The sequence below is a fragment of the Sorex araneus genome, chromosome X (assembly GCF_027595985.1).
Source record: "Sorex araneus isolate mSorAra2 chromosome X, mSorAra2.pri, whole genome shotgun sequence".
Classification (NCBI taxonomy): domain Eukaryota; kingdom Metazoa; phylum Chordata; class Mammalia; order Eulipotyphla; family Soricidae; genus Sorex; species Sorex araneus.
The window spans coordinates 61,815,036-61,841,588 of NC_073313.1; the positions used below are offsets into that span (position 1 = coordinate 61,815,036).

A 26,553-nucleotide genomic window follows, 5' to 3' on the forward strand; every position below is an offset into this window, starting at 1 on the left:
CCAGTGTGTGACTCTGTGCAACATCTCAACTCTGAGCCTCAGTTTCTCAGCCTGTAAGCTGGCAGTAGGAAGCATCGCTCCTCACAAAGCACTGCTGGGAGGGGCCCGGCCACAGTGCCTGTGCACCAACATGGCGACACCGAACAGGACAACGTCATTGGAGGCTGTGCTTCGGCAGTGCCCGGGGATGAGCGGCACTGATGCTGCTCAGCAGAAATCTACCAGCACATTTCCAGAACACTCCACGGGCCTCGATCCGCATGGCACAGATTGAAATGCCTCAGGGCCATGGACTTACCCCCTACGTGTTGTGACCGGTCCTGCCAGTGAGGAGTGGGGCTGAGGTGGGGACACACTACCTGGCACCTCAGGAGCTTGGGGTCTGGGGTCCCTGCTTCCTTCCCTGGAGTGCCTGGCGGATGCCATCCCCCACTCAGGGGAGTTTAGCCCCTGCACCCGCAACAGGCAACATACCACTGGCCCGCTGCAGCATTCTCACTGCACAGGGCGGAAGTCGGCTTTTCTGGAAAGGAAGGCCAGAGCTGGGCATGACTAGTGTGAACCACCTCTTTGCTTGCCCCATGGGAGGACGACCGGCCAGTGGCACGGGGGTGTCCTTACCTGTCTTGGCAGAGTGGGCAGCGCCTCGGAGCCCAGGGCACGCTGCTGGTAGCGCTGTGGCTGCTGCATCACCTGCTGCAGCAGGAACGTCGAGGGGTCGTGCTGCTGCAGCTGCAGCGTGGCCGTGGCGGTGGACGAGGCAGTGGCCGAGGACGGCATGGACGGCGGCTGCTGCAGGTAGTGGAGCAGGCTGGCATGGCGTGATGGCGCTGGCATGGGTGGCATCTTGGAGGGGCCCGGCTCCGACATGAAATGTGATAGTGGTTTGGTGTTGCCAAACGACAGAGGCTCGGGGACGCCGTGGCTGCCGCTGGCCATGGCCTGCGGCATGAGCATGTTGAAGGGGGCTTTGGATGCGTTGGTGCTCATGGGCTTGAACATGGCATTGGCCATCTGCTGCTGCTGCTGCTGCTGCTGCTGCTGCCCCAGCGCATTGCTGCTGGTTGGCAGGCTCCGGACCAGCGAGCACTGAGGGGTGAAGGACTGTTGCGGCAAGCCGGGGCTGGCCAGCTTCTCCGGGCGATAGGGCGGCGATGGGCCCGGGGTGCTGGTGGGCAGCGCGGTCAGCATGTGGCCTTGAGGGTGCTTGATGGTGGATGACACCAGGTGCGCGAGGATGGAGCTCTGCTGGGTGAACTGCGACTGCTGCTGGCTGATTGCCGGGCTCGGCACATAGGGCATGCTAGGGAGCAAGGCGCTGGAGGAGGCCTGCATGGTGCCTGATGACATGCACGACACCAGGAGGCTCTGCGAGCTGAAGGCTGGCGGTGGGTGAGGTGATGGCACGGGGCGGTAGGGGGGTGAGACCCCCGGGGCAGGCAGACCGGACCAGGTGGGGGCCGGTGTCTGCTGCTGCTTTGTGGCCGAGCCCTGCTTGCTGGCTGCCAGCACCTTCAACTGGTGGGCGTGATGCCACTGCGGCACCGGGATCTGAGGCATGGCCACCGGGGGCCTCGCCTGTGCCGGATTCTTGACCTGCATGCCAGAAGTGGTAGGAGACATCATCTGTTTACTGGTGGGGGGCAGTCCATAGCTGACCCCTGCGGAAGAGGATGGCATTGGCAGTGCTATGCCAGGCACCTGGCTGCAACTCGGAGGAAACTCTTTGCTGGGCCCCAGGCTCTCCAGGTGTGGCATCTGAACGGTGGGCTTGGACGGGGCTGCCAGGCTCGCCTGCGGATGATCCAAGAGCAGCGGCTCCTCCGGCTTGTTTCCAAGGATCTTCTCCAGATCGAGCTCAGCCGATCCCGGTTCTTGAATCTTGGTCAGTTCATCCAGCAGCTCCTGAAGCTCTTGGTCCACAGCGGCCTGCATGTTGCTGCTGTTGTTGTTACTTTTGTCGCAGTAAGGAACAAGGTGGGGCGCCCCCTTCAGGCTCATGTCTGTGGGCTGCACCACTGCGTACGGGGTTCCCATGACATTGCCACCATTCATGGGATTATTTTCCAGCATCAGAGAATGGCCAGTGACTCCCATGGCTACGGAGCTGGGATTCATGGGCATGGGAGGAGGCTGCAGCTCGGTACATGCTGCGCTGGCATGGGCCCGGGGCACTCCCATCGAGAGAGTGACATCTTCAAGGCAAGGCCTCTTGCTTTTACTAGGGTAACCCCCTTCAGCCATGCCTGGATATTGGTAGCTCTCTTCTTCCTGTCTCCTCTTAGTGGCTCCCTGTGGGTGGAGAGGTGTGGGGGGAGAGGGAGAGAGATTGGTATAAAGACGCATTATAGCTAATGAACATGAAACTTACAAGATAAAACAGATTTCTCAGTTGAAAGACTTCTAGTTGTCAAAACTATACAATACAGCCTATTTTGGGCACTGCTAATGCTTGTTTCTTTGTTGCTGTGTTTCATTTAAACTCTCTTGTTATATCTCAAAGGAGTCATTACGCTGTCTGTATACTCTATATGCCAGAAAGTCACGGATAGGAGGTTCTATGCCCATTTAGAGGAAACTGAGGAAGCCACGAAGGAACCCTTTGGTCAGAGACCGGCAGTATTGCAGAACTAACCAGAGGCAGAGCAGGGTGGTGATTCCCGTCTATGGAGCGTGTGATTTGTAAAGAACAAGAGTGACAAGAGTCACCATGTGATCTCGAAAGAAAGACAAGTGTATCATAGACAGTTGTGTCTGATGGCCTCTCTGTCTTGCTTCCATGCATCAGGCTGCAGTTGAGACCATGGACCATATCCAAGCCTTTAAGGAAATCAGCAGAGGAGGATATGGAGTCTGGGGCAGCTGTTGAAGCTGCAGAGTTGAGGGCGGGAACACAACGTGGAGCAGTGACTCAATTAATTCTCTCTCCAATCAATTCTCTCTCTCTCTCTCTCTCAGAGTAGTCCTCTCTTAGGGATGGCTGGTAGTTCCCTTTTTTCTTGTTTATTTTTCATGGGAATGATTTGTAATCCACTGCCCCACCCCCCTCCCCAGGTGAAAGCTCCCTAAAGAAGGAGAAATTCCTCTCTGCAGATGCATCCTCGGGCTGAAAGATAGAAAACAACGGGAAAAGGGCACAGCCTGCAACGTGGGGGAGCTGACCACCAGCTAACAGAGCCCGCCTCCGGGATCAAAGCAGGGCTCTTAGTCATGCCGGGCTTCCTACGCTCCCTGGGCTTCACACGGTGCTCAGAGGCAGTCACACACCAAGGCCTAAGGCCTTCAAGGACTGGAGACATAGGGTGGGGTGGGGACACTGTGTGGCAATCGGCGCCTTAAGGACAGGAAGAGTGGGCCTGGAGCGACAGCACAGCGGGTAGGGCGTTTGCCTTGCCGAGCCGGGTTTGATTCCCAACATCCCATATCGACCCCCGAGCACGAGCACGATCAGGAGTAATTCCTGAGTGCATGAGCCAGGAGTAACTCCTGTGAATCGTCGGGTGTGACTCAAAAAGAAAAAAAAGGACAGGGAGAGAGGGGTGGGGAGTGTCCTCTATGCCAACAGTCCACTAGAGACATTTCTCTGGCCGCATTTTCGTGTAAGAAAGCCCTTTCTGGAAGGGGTCCGGGAATGCGGGTATGGAGTCCAGGTATTGTACATTCGAGGTCCCTGTTCTGCTGTGCACAGCTAGACCACTGGGAGCTGAAGCTGTGGGGCCCGGTCTGTGGTCCCCTGGGACCCCTGGGACTCACAGCAGGCAATAGACAACGTGGGTTGGGTCTAACGGGATCATGGATCCTAACCTTGTGATACTAAAGATGGGTACCCAGAGGCCTGGGGCAGAGTCAGTGCTTGCCAAGGCACACAGCAGCCTTGTCACGACCACTCAGCCGTCTGCACCCTCCCTGCCGTGCCCAACCACTGGTTGACTTCTGTTTCTCGTTGCTCTCAGGCCACAGCAGGTGAAGGAATCGGGACAAATGAGGATGAGGAGACTGGGAGTTTTCTTCTGTGGCTTCCTGCAGTTCCATCAACTCTGTGTCAGCTAGCAAATGAGCCACTTTTGCCCAAACCAGTGCGATCTTGCACTACATACCCCGAAAAACTTAAAAGAAATCCAGTATGTATAGAGAAGTGGATGAGAAGGAGGAGTAACATGCCTGTAGGGGCAGAGATGCCATAGGCTCCCTGCCCCAGGCAGGGATGGCCACATGCAGCCCAGGATGATATTCATGAGGTCAGCAGGAAGGCACCAATGGGCGGGGGGGGGGCAGGAATGCCGGGAAGGGGAGTGTAATGGGGTACCTGACAGGTAATGCGGAGTTCACTAAAGAGCTCCAGGGGTGCCCTGTGCCCATCTGTAGCTTGTGCTGACTTCCCCGCTGGCCAACTGCATACATGCTAATATGCCCACTCCATTCCAGTGAGAGCACACCACTGGCTCTTCCATAACCAAGCAGGCTCCTGGATGCCATGTGGTGTGCTGCGGAATGTCCATTGCAGTTGGACCTAACTTGGGACCCCTGTTGCAGGAGGCAGGCTGAGTTGCTGATGCTTGGGGGTGCTTCTGTAGGAGGGAGTTGAGCCCGGCCTCAAGGGGTTTCATAGCCGCACAGCTTCAGGTTGGGAATTGGATGGTGCCAGCTTCCCTCAGACAGCCTCAAGCGTCCGCCTCTAAAGGGCCCCTTCATTGCATTCCAACTGAGACTGGCTGTGCTTTCCCGCTGCCCAGGGCCATTCTAGTACCTTCTTTGCTTCCCATGGCCAGTACTTGCTATTGATGAGGTCACTCTGCACAATTTGGGGGATAACTGGCAGAACACCCTGTTGACATGCCACTGGGAATGTCAGGCCCCTCACCTAGTCTCCAGAACTTTCTGAAGTAACAGTGCCACTCCACGCACAGGCCATTCTCTAGCCTATGGCTCAGTGACAGGCAGCTCTTAGGCCAGCTCTCGCTCCCAATCTGACTCACCCACTGCGCCACTTCTTTCTTCTATTTTAAAAAATATAAACAGTGGGTGAATAGTAGAAGCTGGCGTGGTTTCTATAGTCTACATCAATCTTCTTTCATTTCTTTCTGTTTTGGTTATTGTTGTGTGGGCCACACCTGTCAGTGCTCAGGGTTTACTCTTGGCTCTGTGCTCAAGGATCACTTCTAGTGGGCTCAGAGGACAATATGAGGTTGCGGGAATAGAAACCAGGTCAGCTGCGTGTAAGGCAAGTGCCTTACTTGCTGTTTTATTGTTCCAGCCCTTTTCTCTTCTTCCAGAAAACATAACTGAGTCTGACTTGTCTATAGTCCCACAGTTAGGGAATAACCAGGACACTTAGACCCCAGGTGTCCCAGCTCCCTGAATCCTTAGCAGTGGCCTTTGGTGGGGGAGGAGGCTAGTCACCAGGCATCTTTTAGAAAGAAGTGAATTTCGCTCTATTCACCAATGCCTGTAGAGCCCCATTTCATAATTGGGCAGACAAAGGCAGCAATGTGATCCCCACGACCTTCTAAACATTCATGAAAATGCATCTGGGAGCATGTGATGGCTTCCCCACCCCCTAAATAACGAGAAAACAAAGGCAACCCTTCTGATGGGGGCCAAGTTCAGCTCTGAAGTCCACATTCTTCCTGCGTCTGTCTGGGCATTGACATACAGCCATTCTTCCTTTTCGACATTTTCAGTCCGGCATGGCACAAAAGGCAGAGATTTCTTGAAAAGATCAAGAGCTTGTGAGTTCCATTCAGGTTCGTAAAGCAGGAATCCGGAGGATCTCAGCAATGGTGCAGGCACAGAAAACTCGCCTCACAGGAGTTTGGCTGCATTTTGGACAGCCCAGCTGGAAGCTTTAACACCCACAAAAGACCAGAAAAATGGGCTCAGATCCTGTTGTGGGGAGTGTCGGAGGCTGCAGGTGTCCGGGAGGGGCGGGTTCGGAGATGTCATTGTCCCTCCAGAGGGCCCTGGAAGGGACTGGGAAGCAGGTAGCAAAGGCTCATGGCTGCTTCAGTCTCCTGGATGCCAGTTTGCTTCCTGGCCTCTTCGTCTCTTACGGGGAGACCCGTCCCGGTAAACTTCCCTCGGCATTTACAACAGCATGCAGATTGGACTGCAGGCCTCTGTGATGATGGGGTTCCTCTGTAAACTGGCTCGGCAGAGAGCAGTGAGAAGATGGGAGGGCGGGGAAGAAGACTCCGAGTAAAGTGAGCATCCCTAGGTTTAAGAGAGCAGGTTTTCAGGACAAAGGGAGAAAGAAGGAAGAGCTGGGCTGTAGGGAGGAGGAAGGCCATGCTTGGCTGGCCGCACGGTCCTCGGCTTGTCCCTTTCTCACGACAGTTGCCCGTTGACTGAAGCGATCTTTGACAAGTCCGTACAGGGTTTTCAGTCTTGCCAGCAGAGCAGGGTACGTGTCTCTGCGGCGGGCATGCCAGAAGAGGTGGGAAGGTCAGGGAACCCTCAAAGCCAAGTGACTTCCAGGAGTCTGTCTCAGGAATCTCTGCTCCCAGCCACTGAGCAGCAAGAACCTCGTCCTATGACAGGCAAAGTCTTGGTGCCGCTATTTGCTCAAGCAGCAGCTGATGACGGAGCAGGAGGCCAGCGCTGGAGGAGTGACCCTAAGCCTTTCAGCTCCCTTCTCTCTCCTCTATGCAGTGTGTGACTGGGGGCAAGTCACTGGCCTCTCTTTGGCCCTCAGTGACACTTTCTGTACAATGGGCTTTTGGTCTGCCCCGTGAGCCTCAGGGCCTTTGGGGATGGTGCCCAGCTGGGAACACACTCTTTACTGACACCCTGTGTTAAGCCCTGGGTCGCCAAGCTGCCTGCTGGCTCTTTAACAAACAAGGCCATGGCCACCAGGATTGGGGCACTGGCAGGAAAGGACAGAGGCCACCCACTTGGCCCCGACAGCCCTGTGCCAGCAGCCGGCAGAGTTGCCTGGTTCTCAGGAAGAGAGGTGGCATTTCAAATGCCCCCGTCAGCTGCTTGCCACAAGCCAGTATCCTGAGTTCCATCACACTGCCCGCGACCCCCTGCCTTCCCTTCCGACTGGTGGCTGGTTGTAAGCAGCTGCACCCAAAGCTGGGGGAAGGGCGTGCAATTTTCTCAAGCTCCCTTCTCTTTGTGGAGTGTAGAGGCAGCACTTGGAAGAGCTGGCTGCTCGAAAAACAGCCCTGCACCTCCGGGAGTGTGTGGCTTTCAGGCACCCAGAGTCCCCAGGGTCCCATCCTCTGAGTGGAATCAGAGCATGCCACCCTGGAAGAAGGCTGCCAGGCCCTGAGGGACAGGTTGGGGAGACCCAGAGCCGGGTCTGCTCTAAACACAGTCCCAGGCGCTGTCATGGGTCGGGTCTCCGTGGACGCCCAGGAGTGCAGCGGGTAAAAGGGCCATGTGGAATAGCCCAGGCCAGCCTGGAAGGTTAAGTGGGGATTGCTTAAGGAAGGGGGGCATTGTCCCTGTACAGAGAACCTGTGTGTGTGTGTGATTCAGGCAGACTATCTTCACCTCCTTCCCCAGAATGAGCCTAAGGGATTTTGAATGGCACTGAGAAAGGGGAAGGGGCTAATTAAGGCAGGGACACAGTCAAGGTTGGAATCTACAGGCCTGGGTTTCCCGGTGGGGGCGAGCATTGGGCCTCAGTCTACCCCTCTGGAAAGTGCATGGGTGCCGGGATGACTGAGCTCAGGCTGATTCTGCCCAGGGGTCCCTTGGGACAGGCGGGGCTCTGTCCCACAGGGAGACCAGGGTGGGGCCATCATTGACCCTGCAGGCAGTCTTCACACAAACCCACTGGTGGTAGCGGGGGCACACACAGGTGGGCCCTGGCTTTTTAAGAAGAAATTACTTAAACACCCCTCTCTCTCTTTCAAGGAGCATGCCAATCACCGTGGTAAGCTCAGGGATTTTCCACCCTCGCTCCTTAGTGTTGGCCCTCAAGTAACATATCCTGGACTCGGTCATCTGTGACACTGTTCCATGATTCAGAGGAATCCATCTTTGTACAGCCCACCAAGGGAATCCTAAGAGAACACCCCTTTCAGGAGTGCTTCAGAGAGTGGAAGAACTCAGAGGTTCCCCTCAGCTTTCTCTTCATCTGTGGGGTGACACTGCCCACGGAAAACACGCGTCAGGAGTTCTGCCAGACACCCAGCGGGGCTGGAGAGTCAGCGAGAGGGCCTGATGGGTAAATTGAGGTTTGAGAAGGGCTGTTAGTGCATTTTGGAGACGCAGCTTCTGGCCAACATATGCTGGGGGCAACCAGGAGCCCCAGTTAATCCATGAGCTGTGAAGAATCGAGTGTTGGGGCGTCTGCTATGAGGGCAGAGTGAGCTATGTGGAAATCCCATGCAGTGTGGAGAGCCAGTGGCTCCCCTTCCTACAGACTTTAGCCTGCTCAGGTGAGGACAGGAGCCAATAGTGCTCCTTACAGCACTGTGGGTTGAGGGCACGACACGGTCCTGCCTTCCTGGATGCATAACTGTCTCCATGTTATGCATAACTTCCCCACTCATAACCAGCGTGATGAGCTGAAACGGACAGAAGAGAAATAGCTCCTCATAGCTATATACTGTCTCTGCTGCAGTCATACGCACAAGCTGTGCTTTGTGGGGACCTATACTTCTCCAACTGGGGGGGGGGGGCTCTTTACAACAGAGAATGGAAGCTTCAAGGCCCAGGGTTAGCTAGCAGGTCTAGAGACGTTCCGAGAATAATGAGTCTTAAAGCTTAGGCCAAGGGGATGCTGCATCTGCCTGTCTCCCCACCAAGGGCCCGTGGCTTGGCCTGGGCTTGAGAGCAGGCCAGAGACTGCCCTGCAGCAGGAAGCCAAGAGTCAGAGGCACCTGGTCTGTCCAGGGCCTTCTAGAGGTCACATGCGCACTGAATCAGCATCTTTCAGCTGCTGAGAGCCAACTTCCAGCTCTAAAATGGAACTGTCTGCAGACGGACCAATACAGCCAGCAGCTGAGAGGCTGGCTGGACCCTGTCGCCGGAGAACTAGTAGGTGGGATATGGAGTAGCGGGACAGTCCCAGACTCTCCCCATGTTGACAAAGAAAATCGGGTCCCTCTCTGTTGTAGCAGGTACTTCTGGAGTGTGGACAAGGTGATGGCTACTCTAGGCCTCCGTTCTGTCGTGTTCATGAGCCCCATGATGTAAAGCTAGTCCGGGGCCTGGCATGGTGCAGGCTGAATATTCTTCTCTCGGCTCAGCAAGTCTTTCCTGGTGGTCTGAAGATAGCCTCGAATTTGGTGATTCAGCAGTTTTTGCCTTCCGAGGCAGATGAGCCTTGACTCATTGGCTGCACTCCTGCACAGCTGTGTGCAAGGGTAACTTCTGGAAGCTCCCCCAGAAAAAAGTGGGATGAGAATGTGCCTTCAAGAGGAAAGTCTCAGCATATCGCTTTGTGAGGGGAGAGATCCGTCATTGAAACAGCACTGCTCCTAAGGTGTGTAGTCGCGAAGGTTCCTGTCATGAATCCTAATTTAATATTGATCGCCAGCATATGCCAATGCTCCGGATCCCCGGAGCATACCGCAACACGACAGGACTACATATTCAAACGACGATGATCCGCACATATTGATCGCACTCTCTCTGTGCGGAAAGTGTCTGCGACTGCATTGTGCTCTGTGTCATCTACCCTGCGCCTGTAGTGGTAGTGATGACAGTGGTGGCAGAGGCGGGGGAATCAACGTGGGTGTAGCTGATGGATGTGATGGTGGTCGGCGTGTGGCGGTGGTAGGAGCGGCAGTGATTGATGGAGGTGAGATGGTGTAGAGGTGGTGAGAGTGAGGAAGTACAGGTGGAAGGGGTAACAGGAGGTGGAGTTGAAAGTGCTAAGTGACGGTGCAGGTGATGGAGGAAGTGGTTAGATGGGTGATGAGAGAGATGTGGAGGTGGTGGTGAGGGCGGGGGCAGGTGGGGTTGCTACTGGGGCAGGAGTGGCAGTATGGAGGTGGAAACAGTAATGGTGGAGGTAGTAGAAGTGGATGGACATGGTGGAGGTGACGGTGGTGGCACGCTGGAGGTAGTGCTGACAGGAGGTGGTGCCATAGCAACCTTCCTTCTGCTCGTGCCCTTCTTAAGAAAGGCCACTGACCCTGGCAGCATCAGAAGGCTCACACTGAATGCGTCATTAACAGAACCCTCAAATCTGTCTCCTTGCAGTTGTGCATAATTATCCTTTCTCACCTAGAAAATTAAAGTTGCATTGCCGGCGAAAATAAGGGAGATTTTATTGTTTGCTAAAATGCTGCCAAAGAAGTAATTTCATGTCAGATTTAACTACAGGAAAGGGCAAGTCATTTTGAAGTTCCTTAGCTGTCTTCTGGCTAACAGAATTGGACAGCTAGCAGTGTGAGCTACTCTCCATTTAGATCTTTGAAGCCGTCCATTCGATCGCAGAAACTTCTAGAAAAGAAGGCCGGGAGAGGCTGGCCCTGAACTCCTAGCCATAGCAGAAAGGAAGGTGAAGGTTCGAACTGTACAAAACTGGGCCTTCCAGGTAGCTCCAGCACAGACCCCTCAGTCCGAGAAGGAGTTCAAAAAAGAGAGACGCGCCAGCCTGATGGAGAGGGAGCTATAGTTCTCGGAACAGGCAGGAAGTGAGCCAAGCCAGCAGGACTAGGGTGTGTGAGCAGCGTTACCCAGTGCTGTTACAGGGTAGCCAGCCGGGTGGTCAGGTGGCCTGTTCCTCATCTCTGGAGCCTGGTGGCAGGTCTGAGTCTGGGGGAGTCACAAGGCTGCCTCCCCCCCCCCGGGTGCAAGCGGCCTGAAGTGGGGGTGCGGGGTCAGCTGTGCATGAACGTCCCAAGCTCTCCTGCCACCCCAAGCCCGGCTCCAACTGTGTGGCCTCTCATCCAGACGCCTCGTCCCTGGGTCCCGAGGAGCCTGGGGCAGGGCCAGGCAGGAGGGTAGGCGGGCAGGCTGGCATGAGCTCTCGGCGGCTCAGTGCCAAGCTCCCAGATGCCAGCAGAAACCAAGTGCCAAAGAAACTCCACTTCACTTGCACCTGTGGGTCTCAGGGCATAGGTTGGCTAGAACAGCCCCCCCACTCCCCCAGAGAGGCCCCGGAGTTGAAGCCCGCTGGGCCGGCGACAAGGAGGGCCTGCTGAAGAAGGGCCTCTGCCTGGCGGCCTGCCGCACGGGGTGGCTGTCACGGGAAAGCGCCCTGACTGCAGGAGAAGGAGGGAGAGAACAGCTGTGTGCTCCATGGGGAGGATCCCCAAAATAGAAAGGCACAGACGCACTGCAGGCCCTGACCCAGAATGCGCACAGCCTTCCCATCAATCCCGCTCACGGGGAAGCGGGGAGGCTGTTGGCGCTGAGCCCCCCACCTCCAGGGGCCCCGTGTAGCTCCAAGGACACGCGCGTCCCCTGGCCCTTCTCAGGGAGGAAACCTCAGAGCTCCTGCCGGACGCTAGGCATTCCAAAAAGGGCCCTTGGTGGCTGGGATATTCCCTGCGCCCTGGGGTCACTGCCCTCCCGGCACCACGAGGAGCACGCACGGCCGTTTCCCGGTGGGAAAGGTCTCAGTGAGTGTCGGGCCCAGCTGCCTGCCTGGGAAGTCGGTCCCCGGGGTTCTGCACAGGGCCCCCTCTCCTGGGCAGGCCTGAAGCGGGAGGCTCCCAGTGGTCTTGCACCTTGCCACCTCCTTCACCCCCCAACAGTTTGCCAAGACAGCTCAGCCCAGAGCCTGGGGCTGCCCCGGCCTGACTCACAGGCTAGGCTGGGGGTGATGCTGAGCGGAATGTTCTCAGGAGCCCCTCTTCTCTGTCAATGGGTCAGCTCTGACATAGCCTGCGGGTAATCTGGAACCCAGTTCTGAGCACTGCCCCTTGAGCTTCCAGGGTGGAAAGCTGTGAGAATTCCTAAGCTGGGCCCCCGATGGCACTCAGGAGGGCAGGCTTGGGTTTGAGCTCTCGATGTCCAACTCACAGACTGCAACTCCGGGAAAGCCCGAGCCCTCCTTAGTCTAGGCTGTTCACTGGTCAGAGGGCGGAAGCGGACGAGCTCATGGCTACAAAGGACCTCTCGCGAGACCCCCTCCTTTGTTCTTCTGGCTGCAGAGCGGGCCAGACATGGGGGCGAATGTGCTGCTCGATGGTGAAGTGGGGTAACCCGGGGTGTCTAGCACAAGGTACCAGGAGGGCCCTCAGGAACGTGGCAGGAAGCCAAGCAGAGAGACAGGTCCTGTGGGATGACACTCACATCCTCTGACCTCCAGGTCTCACCAAATTAGTGACAACTCTGGGGTCACATCTCATTCTCTGGAGTGAACCTGGGACCTGTAGGTGAGGTAAATATGGGCACAGAGCCTATTATACTCAGGACCACCCTGACTGGGCCCCTCAGATCCAGTTCTCCACTTGCTGCACTCAAGGGGACTCACAACCACCAGCTTCCTCCTCCGCAGAGCTTGGAAGGAAACTGGGCCATGCAGCCTGAAGAGCTCTGGTCCCGAGTGCTCCCCTGCATGTCTGAAACCCCCACAGTCTCAGAACTCTGCGGCTCCTGGTAGGATCTGGGCTGGGACCAAGGACAGGGGCCAAGCACACCGAACGCCAATTCCATCCAGGCTCTGCGAGATGCCCATCGTGAGATTCTCACACCAGGAATCAACCCACCCACCAGTGAGGATGGGGAACACGGAGGGAGCTTCATGTCAAAGGTCAGGCCCACCTCCTGTCCAGGAATATGTGCAGAGACCCGATGCCTTCCTCCAGGCACAGAGGTCCAAAGTACAAAATAAAAAGAGTAGCGGTGGAGGGAGGCAGGGGCAGTAGGGACTCATTGCTGAGCGCAGGAACCACTGGGTAAGGCACTTGCGCCCTCAGGCAGCTAGAGGGCAGAAGGAGGAGCACCCAGAGGGGGCAGCGCTGCACCACTTAGCTCTGTGTCTCTGGTCAGGTCTTTTGCTCTCTCTGAGTCTCCATTTCATGGGGTGACCCCTAGGGGTCAGGAGCTAATCCTGCCCCCTCCCCTAGGGTCCCGAGGAAATGACAATTAGCAAAGGGCCTGGTACCGAGTCAGTGCTCCATGATGAGCAGCCATTACTACTCACTGTACTGTTGTCTGGGGGCCGATCCCAGAGCTCAGGGCTCACTCCTGCCAGGGGTTGGGCGACACTATATGGTGTTGGGGATAGGACCTAGATCAGTCTCAGGAAAGGCAGGTGCCAAGTGCCCCACCCACTGTATTATCCCTCCAGTGCCGTTATTCCTCTTGATAGACCTTTGTCCTTAGGGAAGGCTGAGCCCTACAATGATGACATCTGATGCCACTTCCTTGCAAGGGGCTTACAGTGCTCCAGGGGAGCCCCAGGGGTCTCTTAGAGCATTCTCATTTGGGACTGAGACGACACCAGGTGTAGGGACAGCAGCTTGACAGGATGTTTTGGGTCGGTGGACTGGGGAAAGGATGAGGAAACTAGGAAAGCTAAAACTCTGAAAATACCCCCACTGCAAGGCGGCAGGCAGGATGCGGGTGAGCGGGGGCTCCAGAGAGCTGCTTCCAGCTTCCAGAATCTCCTGGAACTAGAGTGTTGGCAAAGGGGGTTGCCCCCACTGTGCCAGAGGGGGAGCTGCGATGCCAAGAGAGCAAAGCCCAAGGCCTCTTTGCAGGGTGGGAGGACTCCATCAATTACGGTACGGGGTACCCTAGTGTTCAGGGAAGCTTGCTGTTTGGGAAGCAGGGCACTCACAGAGCCAAGGACAGAGAACAAGGTGTACCCTTTAAGAGAGAGAAGGGCTGATTTTGATCAAGTCCAAGGCATGAATCTAAAGTGGTGCATGACTGGAATTTTTGGCAGGGCTCACAAATGGCTCCAAATCTGTAGAGAGAAGCCAAGGCTGAAAATGGCCCGGGCAGTGGAGACCTCTCTTGTGAGGGCCAGAGTGGCACCAGTCTACACTGACTCAGACCCATGTGATGACTCATTGGTCACACTTCAGGAAAGAACGCTGGTGAGTGAGGAAAGGTGAGGAGGACCCTACAACTTCAATCACCCAGTCACCGAGTCTTCCAGGAAATGCTTCCGCAAGGATGTAAAGGAGGAGAGAAAGCCGAGACCTAATGTAACCCTTGGAGGCATTGCAAAGAGAGCTGCCTGCAAGGTCTTCATTCCTAATGATGAAAGGGAAGCAATCAATCAAAAAGGCAACTAGAATGGAGCCTCGAGATAGTCTCCTAGACAAAGCCCAGTGTCAGAAACTTGAGGGCAGGCTGCTGGCAAGTCTAACCCCATCCTTGCCATCTCTGGGAACTGGGACGTTTTGGGTGTTCAACGTTCATCCTCACGACTCCATAACACATTCAGACACACGGCTGGTGATCAGGAAGGAGGGGGAGGGAGAAATATGACAACAGTCCTTGCAGACCTGTGCCCCTATCAGAATCCTCGCATCAAGTGAAAGCAGGTTGCCCTCGGGATCAGAGAGGCCGGGCCCTCAGTTATGTGCAATGACATTTCTGCAGAGCCCAGAGTCCCAGCTCTCTGTACAGGAAGGAAGCGGACCACGGCTCTAGAAGAGCCATTTCCTCTCTGCTCTATTAATTTCAGAGATTAAGCAGGCCACTCCTCTGCGGGCCTAATACACTGAGATAACAGCCATTGTGTTTGCTGGGACTGCTACTAACTGAGCTCATCTGGCTCGACTGGCTATGGTACAGGTTTTCACTGTCACATTCTACTGACCGGTGACTCTCACGGCCCATCCTGGCTTCAGGAACTATCGCTTGGGACACACAAATGCTGTGTTCGAGGTGGCTGGGGGAAGCACACACTTCTGAAAGGATTTCTCAAAAGCACCCCCTCCCCCGCCCGCTCGACAGAGAATTGAATGGGGATCTCTTTCAGAGCCTCCTCCCTGGCTTCCGGTTCTCAGTGGCGCGAGGAAGCTACTGTAATACATCTAGTGCCTGTCATTCCCACCTTCTTGGTTTCTGCAGGGCGGAGGGAGGGGTAGGCCTTTTCATCCCTCTTTCTAGTTGGAAGCAGGGGAGATGACTGGACTGGGAACGCAGGTGGAGCCTGGAACCATACTTCCTGTTCTCCCAGAGACTCACACGAGCCTGGACTGCTCATCTCCTAGACGTTTCCCAGGTCCAGTGGCAATTCCTGACACTCTGGGTTGGTCCCCCACCATGAAGTTTTTCACAGCACATGTCAATAATACACCTTACATTCAAGTTTCAGATGAAGAGCATTCAATCCCCCCTCCCCCCATTGCCCATTGTCTGACCGATTCCTGGAGCTTTCTGTGTTCCTGATGATTTCCCACCATGGAGTAATTGGGAAGCATGTTCTTGATTACAAGCCGATTTTTCCAGTCATCCATTGTTTGACCTGCAATTTTATTCTTGACTCTCCAAGGCGTTTCCCAAACGACCTAGACACAGGGCTTAGGGAGACAAAAAGTACACTGTCTTCAGATTCGAAGACCAGACCATCAATCCCATGAATTACAGACTTTCACTCTGAGGACAGGTTTGGGTTGGGTCTGCACATTTCTTTTTCTGTCTCCCCACCACCACCTTATTCTCATCCCAGGGGGCTGGGACATGGCTGGGAGGCAGCTGGCTGGTTCGAAGCCAGGCCTGGGTTCAGATGGGTGCAGAAACAACCTGACATGACTGCCTTGGCATGTCATTGGGCTCCAAGGCTGGGACTGTGGGTCCTAGGTCTGACATTGTTTTCATGTGGCAGACCTAGGAAACTCTCTGGCCTTCCATGCCAGTCCATTTCGTTGAATCAGGAGAGAGCTTCTACCCCTTCAGTGCTACTGGAGCCAAATGATGGCTATGCACATGGCCGCCCCTAGCCAAATAAGCTAGCAGTTCAAAGCCTGAGAGACAATGCAACGAAGCAATGGATGTTGGAAGGAGCTCATGAAATGCGAGTAGAGTGGCTTATAAAAGCAAGCAGCCTGTGATTTGCGATATTTGCACCCCGTGCACACCCATAAGCCTTGTTTTTTTCATGGCTTGGACACATAGCGAAGGCTCTGTGAAGCTCTTCATACACGAGGGGAGCTCTCCACACCCCCCAACCCACCCCGTACAACCTTCAGCAATAGAAAATCAGGCTGTGAGTGTTCACATTCATATCTCTTGGAATAAGAAGAGTACTTGCCCCCTTTCCCCAAAGAACAACTTAAACCTCTGAACATTAGTTATAAAACTTACATAAGACACTGAAAGAGGGAAGGAAGGTAGAGAGAGAGGGATCCTAAATCTCAAGGAATGAACTGGTGGGTGTTCATTCCTTGAATGAAGTTGCCTGGGTGCTCTTTTTGCCTTATGGGCCTCAGACATAAAACTGAAGAAGCTGGTAGCCCTAATGCCAATGGGCACGGGCCAAAAGTTCCCAACCAAAGCCTTTGGTCTAAGGATCCAGAAATTTGCAGCTTATCAAGAGAGACAAATTTTATACTACAGCTCCTCTAATTCAGCTGAGTGTGACAGAAAAGTCGTGGTTCCACTCTATCCCATCAGGAAAGGTGCAGGCCAGCATAGACTCCACCTCCACCTGGCCGTTTTGGCTTGTCTCTGCTTCTTCCCACTAGGGTGGTGTCAGAGGGCAGTGAGGACCGATCCCTGCACAGCAGGAATGAGGCTGCATCCCACCCTGAGCTGTGTCAGGGGTGGTCAGCTAGACCAAGTGTTCCCACCCATGCCAGATTAGGTTACATCAATGGAAACCCAGTGGGGAGCTGGTACAATAAGACTCCAGAGTCCAGACTCCCTGGTTTCAGAGGAGGCCAAGTGGGGAACCCAGCTGCCACAGCCACAGGTGGAAATATGATAGTGCCTTCCACTTTCCTGGCCACAGTATTGTCAGAGAAAGTCAGCTACAACAGGAATTTTAAATAAAAGCCAGTACTATGGGGCTGGATCATACAGCAGTTAAGGCACTTGCCTTGCACTCAGATGACCCAGGTTTGATCCCTGGCATCAGATGTGGTCCTCCGAGCCCTGTTACGACTAATTATTGAGTCCAGAGCCAGGAGGAAACATTGAGCATCGCTGGGTGTAGCCCCAACACCAAAATAAACCCAAATAAAAATAAAACAAACCAAAAGAAACAAAAAAACTGTTACTATAATACTTGGGAGTACCCAGATTTCAATGGAAAAAATCTCTTCATACCTAGAATCAGGAAATCTCATGTATGAAAAAGAAAATCCACAGATGCTGGCACTGAGACTACATGGACATTAGAACATTGGACAATTTTTAAAAACATAACAATTAAAGTGTTTCAATCAACAATTATAATCAAGCGTGGAACAAAAGAAAATGATAAGCCTCAGCAAAGAAACAGAATACACAAAGGAAAACCAAGTGGAAATTCTAGAACTAAAAATCAAATCACTGAAATAAAAAGAAATTTAATGGATGGGAGCAAGTAAGATGATAACGGAGGGAAGAGAGAAAAAAATAGAATAGCAGTTACCCAATCTGAACTGGGAAAATAAATGGGAAAATAAACTGGGAAAAAATGAAAAGCATTATAGATTCATATGGAAATGTAACAAATGACCTAAGTTTATGTTATTAGAATCCCAGAAACAGAGATCAAATAGGGCAGAAAATACATGGAAAGAAATAATGGCTGAAAACTTCCCTAAATATGGCAAGAGGCATTAATCTAAAATTCAGGAATCTAAGTAAATCCCTAACAGTCTAAAACAAAGAAACCCTACTAAATAAAGTCTAAAAAGCAAGGAAAAAGAAATGACAACTTACCTATAGAGGGGATTTTTTGAATGACAATGACTTTTTAAAATTTAATCAGAAATTATGGAAGCCAGAAGGTAGCACAATCATTTACAAGTGTCAGAATAAAATATCCACTAATCCAGAATCCAGAATTACTGGGTATATCCCAGTGAGAGTCATTCCAGATATGGAAAAAAAATCAAAGAATCTGCCAAAAAGACTTCTTTAAGCAGAAATAAAATGATAAAGAAAATAATCGCAAACACCATTAAGGAACAAAGAACAATGGAAAGAGAAAAAACGTGAGGGGACCAGACAGATAGTACAGTGGGTAAGGCACTTGCCTTGTATGAAGCCAAGCCTGCTTTGATCCCCAACATCTCAAATGGTCCCCTGAACAGAACCAGGAATCACCTCTGAACACAGAGCCAAGAGTAGCTCCTGATAATTTCTGGGTGTAGCCCAAAACCCACCCTCCTGCCTTAAGAGCATAACTGGATAAATATAATAGATCTCTTTTTGCTTTGCTCAAATTGTCTGAATTTTGTTTGATGGTTGGAGCACCAATGATTAACATTGCATACTGTGGCTCTAAAGACATGAGGAGGAAAGTTTTAACAATTGATATTACACGTGAAAGACAAGTGAGTGAAAAGAGGAATGCTGTTTCTTCTATACTTCAAACTGTTAAAATGTTGACAGCACAGGATGATTATATGTTATGTATACATAGGCATTACCTAGAGCAATAACTAAAATAGCACACAGGAAAATCTGCTCAAAATTCCATGCATGAGTTATTGAATAATATTCTAAAACATCCTAACACATAAGACATCAGGAAAAAGTATAAGAACAAAAACAGAGAACAAACAGAAAGTAAAAGTAAATTGACATAATAAGCTCTAGCTTATCAGCATTTATATTTAGTAAAAATGTTTTCAATATACCATTGAAATGATGAATATTAATACATGAGATTGTTCATGACTCAACTACATGTTGCTTGCAAGATGCTCACTTCAGATGTAATGATGTGGCGAGTTTAAAAGATAAAAGGGTGGAGAAGAAATTTCATATAAACATCAATTTTTAAAAAGTCTTGGGATGACTCTAGCAGTATTACACTCAAATTTAGAACAAATAAATAAAATAAAATTTAGATCAGAGAGAGACATCAAAAATGATAAAAGTCAATCCACCAAGATGACTGCAATTATCAAATGTGCATGTACAAGAACAGAGTTACAGGATGTCTGAAATGAAAATTAAAATAACTTCAAAAAGCCTTAGGAAAAAATGACATTTACCATGAAGACTTCAATAATTCATGAAACAACAAAACAGAAAATGTGTAAGGTATAAAAGAAGTCAACAACACTAACAATCAGGACCAAATACATATTTATAGACCATTCCACTAAAACCAGGTAAAATTTAAATATTGGAGCTTATACTCAATGCTCAGGAGGTCTGGGAATCTCTTCCAGTGATTATTGATGAACTGGATGATGGTTCAAGAGCCTGAGCAGCAAGTGCTGCTTGGAACCAGGGTATTCTGGCATTACCTGGCAGTGCTCAGGACCTCAAGGACTGCACCCAGGGGTGGTCAGGGATGCAAGGGTTCTAACTAGGGTTAACTACATGCAAGACATGGACCTTAACCCTTTTACTGTGTCTTCAGACACCAAATTTAGCTTCTTTAAAAGATCAATCCCCAAGGAAAATTTCCAAGAAAGACATAATCTGAGCTATAAAACAATATATAAATATTTTTAAATAACTGAATACTATATTCTATTTTCTCTTTTATGGACTCAACTTAGGAGACAATGATAGAAAGGCAACAGAGAAATCTCCAAACACTTGAAAAGTATGCAACACACTTAAATGGTAGAGCAGGAGGCCTCAATAGAAATTTTAAAAACACTTAAGACTAAGTTAAAATTAACTATATAAAAATATCTAGAACACTGGTAAAGCTATACTGAAAGGAAAACTTATAGCATTAAATGCTTGTAATAGAAGTGAAAAAAATCTAAAATTGATCATCAAAATTTCCACATAAACAACCAAGAAAAAAGCTAAATTAAAGCCAAACAGTAAAAAGAATTAACAATGGATATCAAGAGATGGTGAAATTATGTAAAAAACTGGAAAATATACTAAACTTCATGGAAAAAATCTAGTTTTTTAAAAATATTACAATCCCTTAAGCAAGATTGCCTCCAAAGAGGAAAGACACAAATTGCTAATACCGTGAATGAAAAAAGAGGCATTACTACCGACCTTGTAGGCATGCACAGGACAAATAGAGAATATCACAAACAATCTTACATATATAAAATGAAATGAGAAGAAACAAACCATAATTTAAAAACACATTATCAATGTTCACCCACTGTGAAATGGTAATAGTCTTATAAATATTCAATAGATTAAATGCATAATTTAAAATCTCTAGAAAACGAAAACTCCTGAACTTGCTGCTTTCAATTAGATAATTATACTAATTGTTTTAAGAAGAATTAGCACCAATTCTATGTAATTTCCTTCAGAACACGGAAGAAGAACACTTCTCAACTCAAAGCATTATCCTGACAAGCAAAGACAAAAACAAAAAGGAAAACTACAAACCAATATTTTTCAGGTACATAAACACAAAAATACTTAATAAATTCTTAATAAACTTTGAGCAATGTATGAAATTTACCACCACGATCAAATTGGGTTTATTCTAGGTATATAATACTGGACTGGAGTGATAGCACAGTAGGTAGGGTGTTTGCCTTGCACGAGGTCGACCCAGGTTCGATTCCTTCGACCCTCTCGAGAGCCTGGGAAGCTACCAAGAGTATCCTGCCCACACGGCAGAGCCTGGCAAGCTACCCGTGACGTATTTGACATGCCAAAAACAGTAACAACAACTCTCACAATGGAGACATTACTGGTGCCTGCTCGAGCAAATTGATGAACAACGGGAAGACAGTGCTACAGTGCTACATATGATGCTGGCTCAGTATTTGAAAATCCATCCACATAATCCACATTGCAACAGACAAAAGAGTAATACTCACATGATCACGTCAGAATAATATAGAAAAAGAAAAACCAAGTTGGAGAACTCACTTTCCAATTTGAAATATATTACAAACCTTCAGTAATCACATCAACATGGTGCTGGCCTGATGAGAGCCATGCAAATCATAAAATAAGGTTGAAATTCAAGAAACAAACCTACAAACCTAGTGGAAATAGATTTTTTTTTCTGTTTTAGATTTTTGAGTCATACCCAGTAGTACTCAGGGGCTATTCCTGGCTCTGTCCTCAGGAGTGACCTGTGGTGGTATTTGAGAGACTTAATGTGATTATGAGGTTCAAATCAGGGCTGGCTGCATGCAAGGCAAGCACCTTATCCCATGTACTATACCTTCCAGCACTAATTATTTTTTAAATTTTGGGGGAGGGTCACACCCAGCTGTGCTCAGGGCTTAGTCCTGATTCTGTGCTCAGAGATCACTCTTGACTGGCTTGGGGGACCATGTGAGGTGCCGGAGACTGAACCCGCGTCAGAGGTGTTCAAGGCTACCTGCTGTATTATTGCTCTGGCCACTGGCTTTAAGATTTTTTAAATAAAAAGTCACAACTATTTAGTGGAGGAAATGAGTTTGTTTATTTTTTATTTTAAACTATTTTAATTGAGATACTAGATACTAGATACCATGACAAGAGTCTACCTCCAATCCACCCGTATCTCAAGGGCTACTCTCAGTCCCCTTTTCCCCACTTCCCATGTAAGCTCATTTCAACAGACAAAATCTTTAGTCCCTATGACTGACCATTTATTGCTCCTTACTATTTTTTACCACATATGGGAGAGTTACTGTGAAAATGGTGATATCCACACACACAAGCATGAACAGAGATAAACTCCTGAAATTCCACAAAATAACAAATCAATGATAAGCTGATAAAGTAATATTTTTCCAAAAACAATTTTTCTTTTTTATAGGCATATCAACTTAAAAATGAACATTATGTATGAAAAGACTTGTGTTGACACTTTTAAAAATTTACATAAGTGAGTAAATCCTAAAAATGTAAAATTTGGTTAGAGTGAAGAAAATTAAGAAAAATTTAACTTGGGGGCTGGAACAATAGTACAGAGGGTAGGGCGTTTGCCTTGCATGCGGCCGGCCCAGGTTCGATTCCCAGCATCCCATATGGTCCCCTGAGCACCGCCAGGGATAATTCCTGAGTGCAGAGCCAGGAGGAACCCCTGTGCATCGCCAGGTGTGACCCAAAAAACAACAAAAAAAAATAACCTGGGTAAAAGTTATTTGCGTTAGATTTTGAGGCCACACCTGCAGTGCTCAGGGCTTACTCCAGGCTGTGTGCTCAGGGATCACTCCTGGTGGAGCTCAGGAGACTGTACATGGTGGAAAGGGAATGAACCCCGATTGGCCATATGCGAGGTAAGAGCCCTATCAGCTGTATCACTGCTTTGGCCCCAAGGGGAAAATACCTAATTGAAGGACCAACTAGATAGCCACATGTCAAAGAATGGAATTGGATCCCTATACCTTTCGTGTATGCAAAAATTAATTCAAAATGGAATAATGATCATAGGAACTAAAGCAATAAAACTCTTAAAGAAGCCAAGGGAAAAAAATCTTCATGACATCGGATTTGATCATAGGTTCTTTGGTCTGATAACAGAAGTGTGGACAACACTAACAAAAATATGTAAGTTGGACTTCATCAAAATTAACAACTTTTTGACTCAAAGGGCATCGTTATCAAGAAAGTGAACAGGCAGCTTGCAGAATGTGAGAAAACATCTCCAAATGATAATGTCAGCTAAGTGCTCAGTGTAGAGAATGCATAAAGAATTCTAAGAAATCAACAATAAAAAGAACATAATACAATAAAAACTGAGCTATAAGCATTTTTCCAGTGAAGATTTATTTATGGGCAAGATGCACAGGTTGAAGATGCTTGATATAGTAGGTGATAGGCTAATGCAAGTCAAAACCATGACAGTCTGTCCCCCGCTCCCCACACTAGAATAGCTAGCTTTATTTCTGTGTTGTGGGATGCCACTTGGCAGTAGAGCAAATGCGTTGTAGATATGAGGTCCTGATTCGATCTCTGGTATCTCGCTGATTTTTTTAATTTACAAAAAAATAAAGGAAAATAGTGCTGCTGAAAATGTAGACAAACTAGAAGTCTCACACATTTCTGGCAGAAATGCAAAAATGTTATGGTTGCTGCAGAAAAGCATTTGACAGATCCTCAAAAAGTTAAATGCAGAAATAGCTTGTGACCCTACAACTTCGCTCCTAGGTTTTTACCCAGGAGTTGAAAATAGGTGCTGAAACACAAAAACGGTCAAAGCAGTATTGCTTCAAAACACCTTATAATTCCACACATGTGAAATATTCAGAATAGGTAAATCCATAGAGACAAAGCAGGTTTTTGTTGGAAGGAGCAAAAGGACAATGGGGTATGATTTCTTAATAAGTATGAGGCTTTATTTTGGTGTGATGCAAATGCTAAAGAGCTAAATGACTATGGTGACTCGTAGATTATGATGTATTAAATGTCACTGAATTGCTATGTGAATTTCATCTTTATTTTTAAAAATGTTGACAACACTAAATGCTGATAATGATAGGGATGTGAAATGTTGTAGCCACTCTGGAAAACAGTTTGGCAGGTTCTTAAGAAACTAAACATGTAATTACTCTCTGACCTAGCAAGGACACTCCGGAGTATTTATCACAGAGGAATCACGATTTTGCAAGTGAATGTTTATAGTAGTCAAATACTGGAAATAACCCAAAAATCCCTAAATAGATAAATGACTAAAGAAACTGGTATACCTTGAAATACTCTGCAATAGTAAAAGGATAGAACTCTTGATATATATAATGAGCTAGATAATTATACAGAAAATTATGCCAACTGGAAAAAAAGCAATGACAAAAATGTGTACAATGGACGATTCCACTTAAATAGCTTTCAGGAAATGATAAAACAATCGAAATGGGCACAGATGCCCACAAATCCTTGGTGCCAAGGATTAGGAGTGGGTGAGTGTAGGAAGAAATGAGTCCACAAATGAGTATCAAGAATACAAGTGGTGATGGAAGTGTTTTATACCTGACAGTGCCAATTTCAGTCTCCTGAAAATAATGTTGTACTCTTTTTATTTTTTTTTTGCTTTTTGGGTCACACCTGGCGATGCTCAGGGGTCACTCCTGGTTCTGCACTCGGGAATTACCCCTGGCGGTGCTCAGGGGACAAAATGAGATGCTGGGAATCGAACCCGGGTCGGCCATATGCAAGGCCCTACCCGCTGTGCTATCACTCCAGCCCCTATAATGTTGTACTTTTATATGAGTTCCTCAAGATGACATACCTATGATCATGACTAAAATTCAAGAAAACCACGAATAGAGGGGAACTTTCTCAATTTGATAAAGAACATCTAAAACATACCTACAATAGCACCACACTCGATGTCTAATACCTCTAAGATTACTTTCTATGCTGCTATTCAAACAGCGCAAAATTTTCTGGCCAGTTATAAGTGCAAGAAAATTAAATAAAAGGCATACCTATAAAACACCGGTAAAATTAAAACTAGCTGCAAAAATTTCTCGGGTATCCTGTCCTGACTGAGACCTCTGGGCAATCTTGGGAGGGGGTGGGCCAATTTCCCACTCTACCAAAGTCCCGGAGCCTCACTCACACCCCAACAGCTGCCTCCATGCCTCCGACCAGACTCCCCAGCTAAATATTCCGCATTTTCTGGAGTGACATCTCCACACTCCACAACACATCCCAGTAGGAGCACAGCAGATTGGATGGGAATAAAATGTGGAAGCTAACTAATCTCGACTAACAAATACGTTAACACAGAAGGCTTAACTTGCAACAAAAGCTTAATAAACCCTCAGACAAGGACTTAATGTCCTCATGGTGAGACATAGCAATTTTCATAAATTTTCTTTTATTGAAGTATTTGTTGATCATTCCATTGGCCATTTAGTAGTAACAAGCAATATAAAACAGATTATTGTGAGCCTGACCCAGAGCAGGCTTGAGAAGTGGTAGGGAAAATGGAGACGATGGTGGAGGGAAGTGACACTGGTGTTAGGATTGGTGTTGGAATAATGAATGCGTGTAACAAATTATCACGAACAACTTTGTAAACCAGCATTTAAGTGGGGAAAACAGAAAGTAAAACTATCTGTGATTGCAGTTGACAAGATTAGCTGCTCAGACAATTTAAAGTGATCGACAATAGAACATTTAAAACCAATATCACTAATATGTACTAGCAATGGGCAGATAGACAGTAGAATTTAAACTACAATGCCATTTCCTATTGCACAAAAAATTCTTAGGTACAACCCAAGCAAAGTCTGAAGAAGACTTGTATGCTGAACAGAATACTTGTATGCTGAAAAGAAGATCTAATAACATGGGATGGACAGATAATTCCATGTTGACAGACTGGAAGACTTGACATAACAGCACTGCACTGTAGCACTGTTGTTGTATTCATCAATTTGCTCAAGTGGGCACCAGTAACGTCTCCATTGTGAGACTTGTTACTGCTTTTGGCATATTGAATACAACACGGGTAACTTGCCAGGTTCTGTCATGCCATGTGGGCAGGATACTCTTGGTACATTGCCAGGCTCTCCGAGAGGGATAGAGGAATGGAACCTGGGTCGGCTGCACATAAGGCAAACGCCATACCTGCTGTGCTATCGCTCCAGTCTGACATAATAACGATAAGAATTTTCCCAAAACCATCTATGGTTAGCCAAGTTCAATCAGAATCTGATCAGAAATCATACTTCTGTAAATATAGACAAAATCTTTCTAAAGATTATATAAAATGTCAGCAGAATTAGAAGGACTGAAAGAATTCTGACTAAGAATAAAATGGAAGGAATCAGTCTGCCCAGTTTTAAGATTTATTATATGACTACATTAATCAAGATTGTGTGGTATTGGCAGAGGGACAGACACACAGATCATTGGAACAGAACAGAGAACCCCAAAATAAACCCACACAAATATGCCCAACTGATTTTTGACAGAAGTGTGAAAGCAATTCAGTGGAGGAACGACAGCATTTTTTTAAACACGATTCTTTAGCAATTGAACATCTATAGGGAAAAAATAAATCTCTACCTAAAACTTATGTCTTACATAAAAATGAACTCAAAACAGACTAGAAAGTTCAACGTCAGACATAAAACTGTAAAAGTTCCTCCCACAAAAGTGGAAGAAAATCTCTTGAATATAGATCAAGCTTAAAGGTGTTTCTTAGATATATGACCTCTGAAAGCAAGATTCATAAAGGGAAAGATTGATAAACTAGGCCTTATCAAAAGTAAAAAATCATCTTTTGCTCTTTGACAGGGGTGAAAAAAAACCTCAAAACTATATATTGGAAGAAAAAATCTGCAAACCTCAGAGCTGAAAAAGGACTAGTATGTATAATACATAAAGACTCTCACAACTCAATAGTAAGAAAACAAACTATCGAGTTAGAAAATGCACTGAGACCATGAAAATATATTGCACCAAATATTTCACTTTCCCAGAGAGTACCTAAGCACATATATGGGTGTTCAGTTATCATTAGGCTTTAGGGAAATGCAAATCAAAACCACAGGGAGAGAGCACACATCCGGAAGATAGAGAAAACAAAAAAGATGACATCAAATGCTGATCAGGATGAGGATTGAGTGGATGCTTGCATGTGACTGGTGTACATATAAAATGGTGCAGTGATCTGGAAAAGCACTGGGT

The 26,553-nt window shown here is 48.5% G+C and overlaps 1 protein-coding gene across 2 annotated transcripts in view; it reads right to left on the reverse strand.

Moving 5' to 3' along the window:
- The window catches only part of MAMLD1 (mastermind like domain containing 1), a 101,469-nt gene that overhangs the window by 22,714 nt on the left and 52,202 nt on the right, over positions 1 to 26,553 (reverse strand). For both annotated transcript variants that reach the window (XM_055121881.1, XM_055121880.1), the window contains 2 exons: positions 15,237 to 15,395; positions 622 to 2,292 (listed from right to left, as the gene is read on the reverse strand). In XM_055121881.1, coding sequence (XP_054977856.1) covers positions 622 to 2,292; positions 15,237 to 15,332 — 1,767 coding nt within the window. In that variant the 5' untranslated portion in view covers positions 15,333 to 15,395. The remainder of the gene's footprint in view (positions 1 to 621; positions 2,293 to 15,236; positions 15,396 to 26,553) is intronic.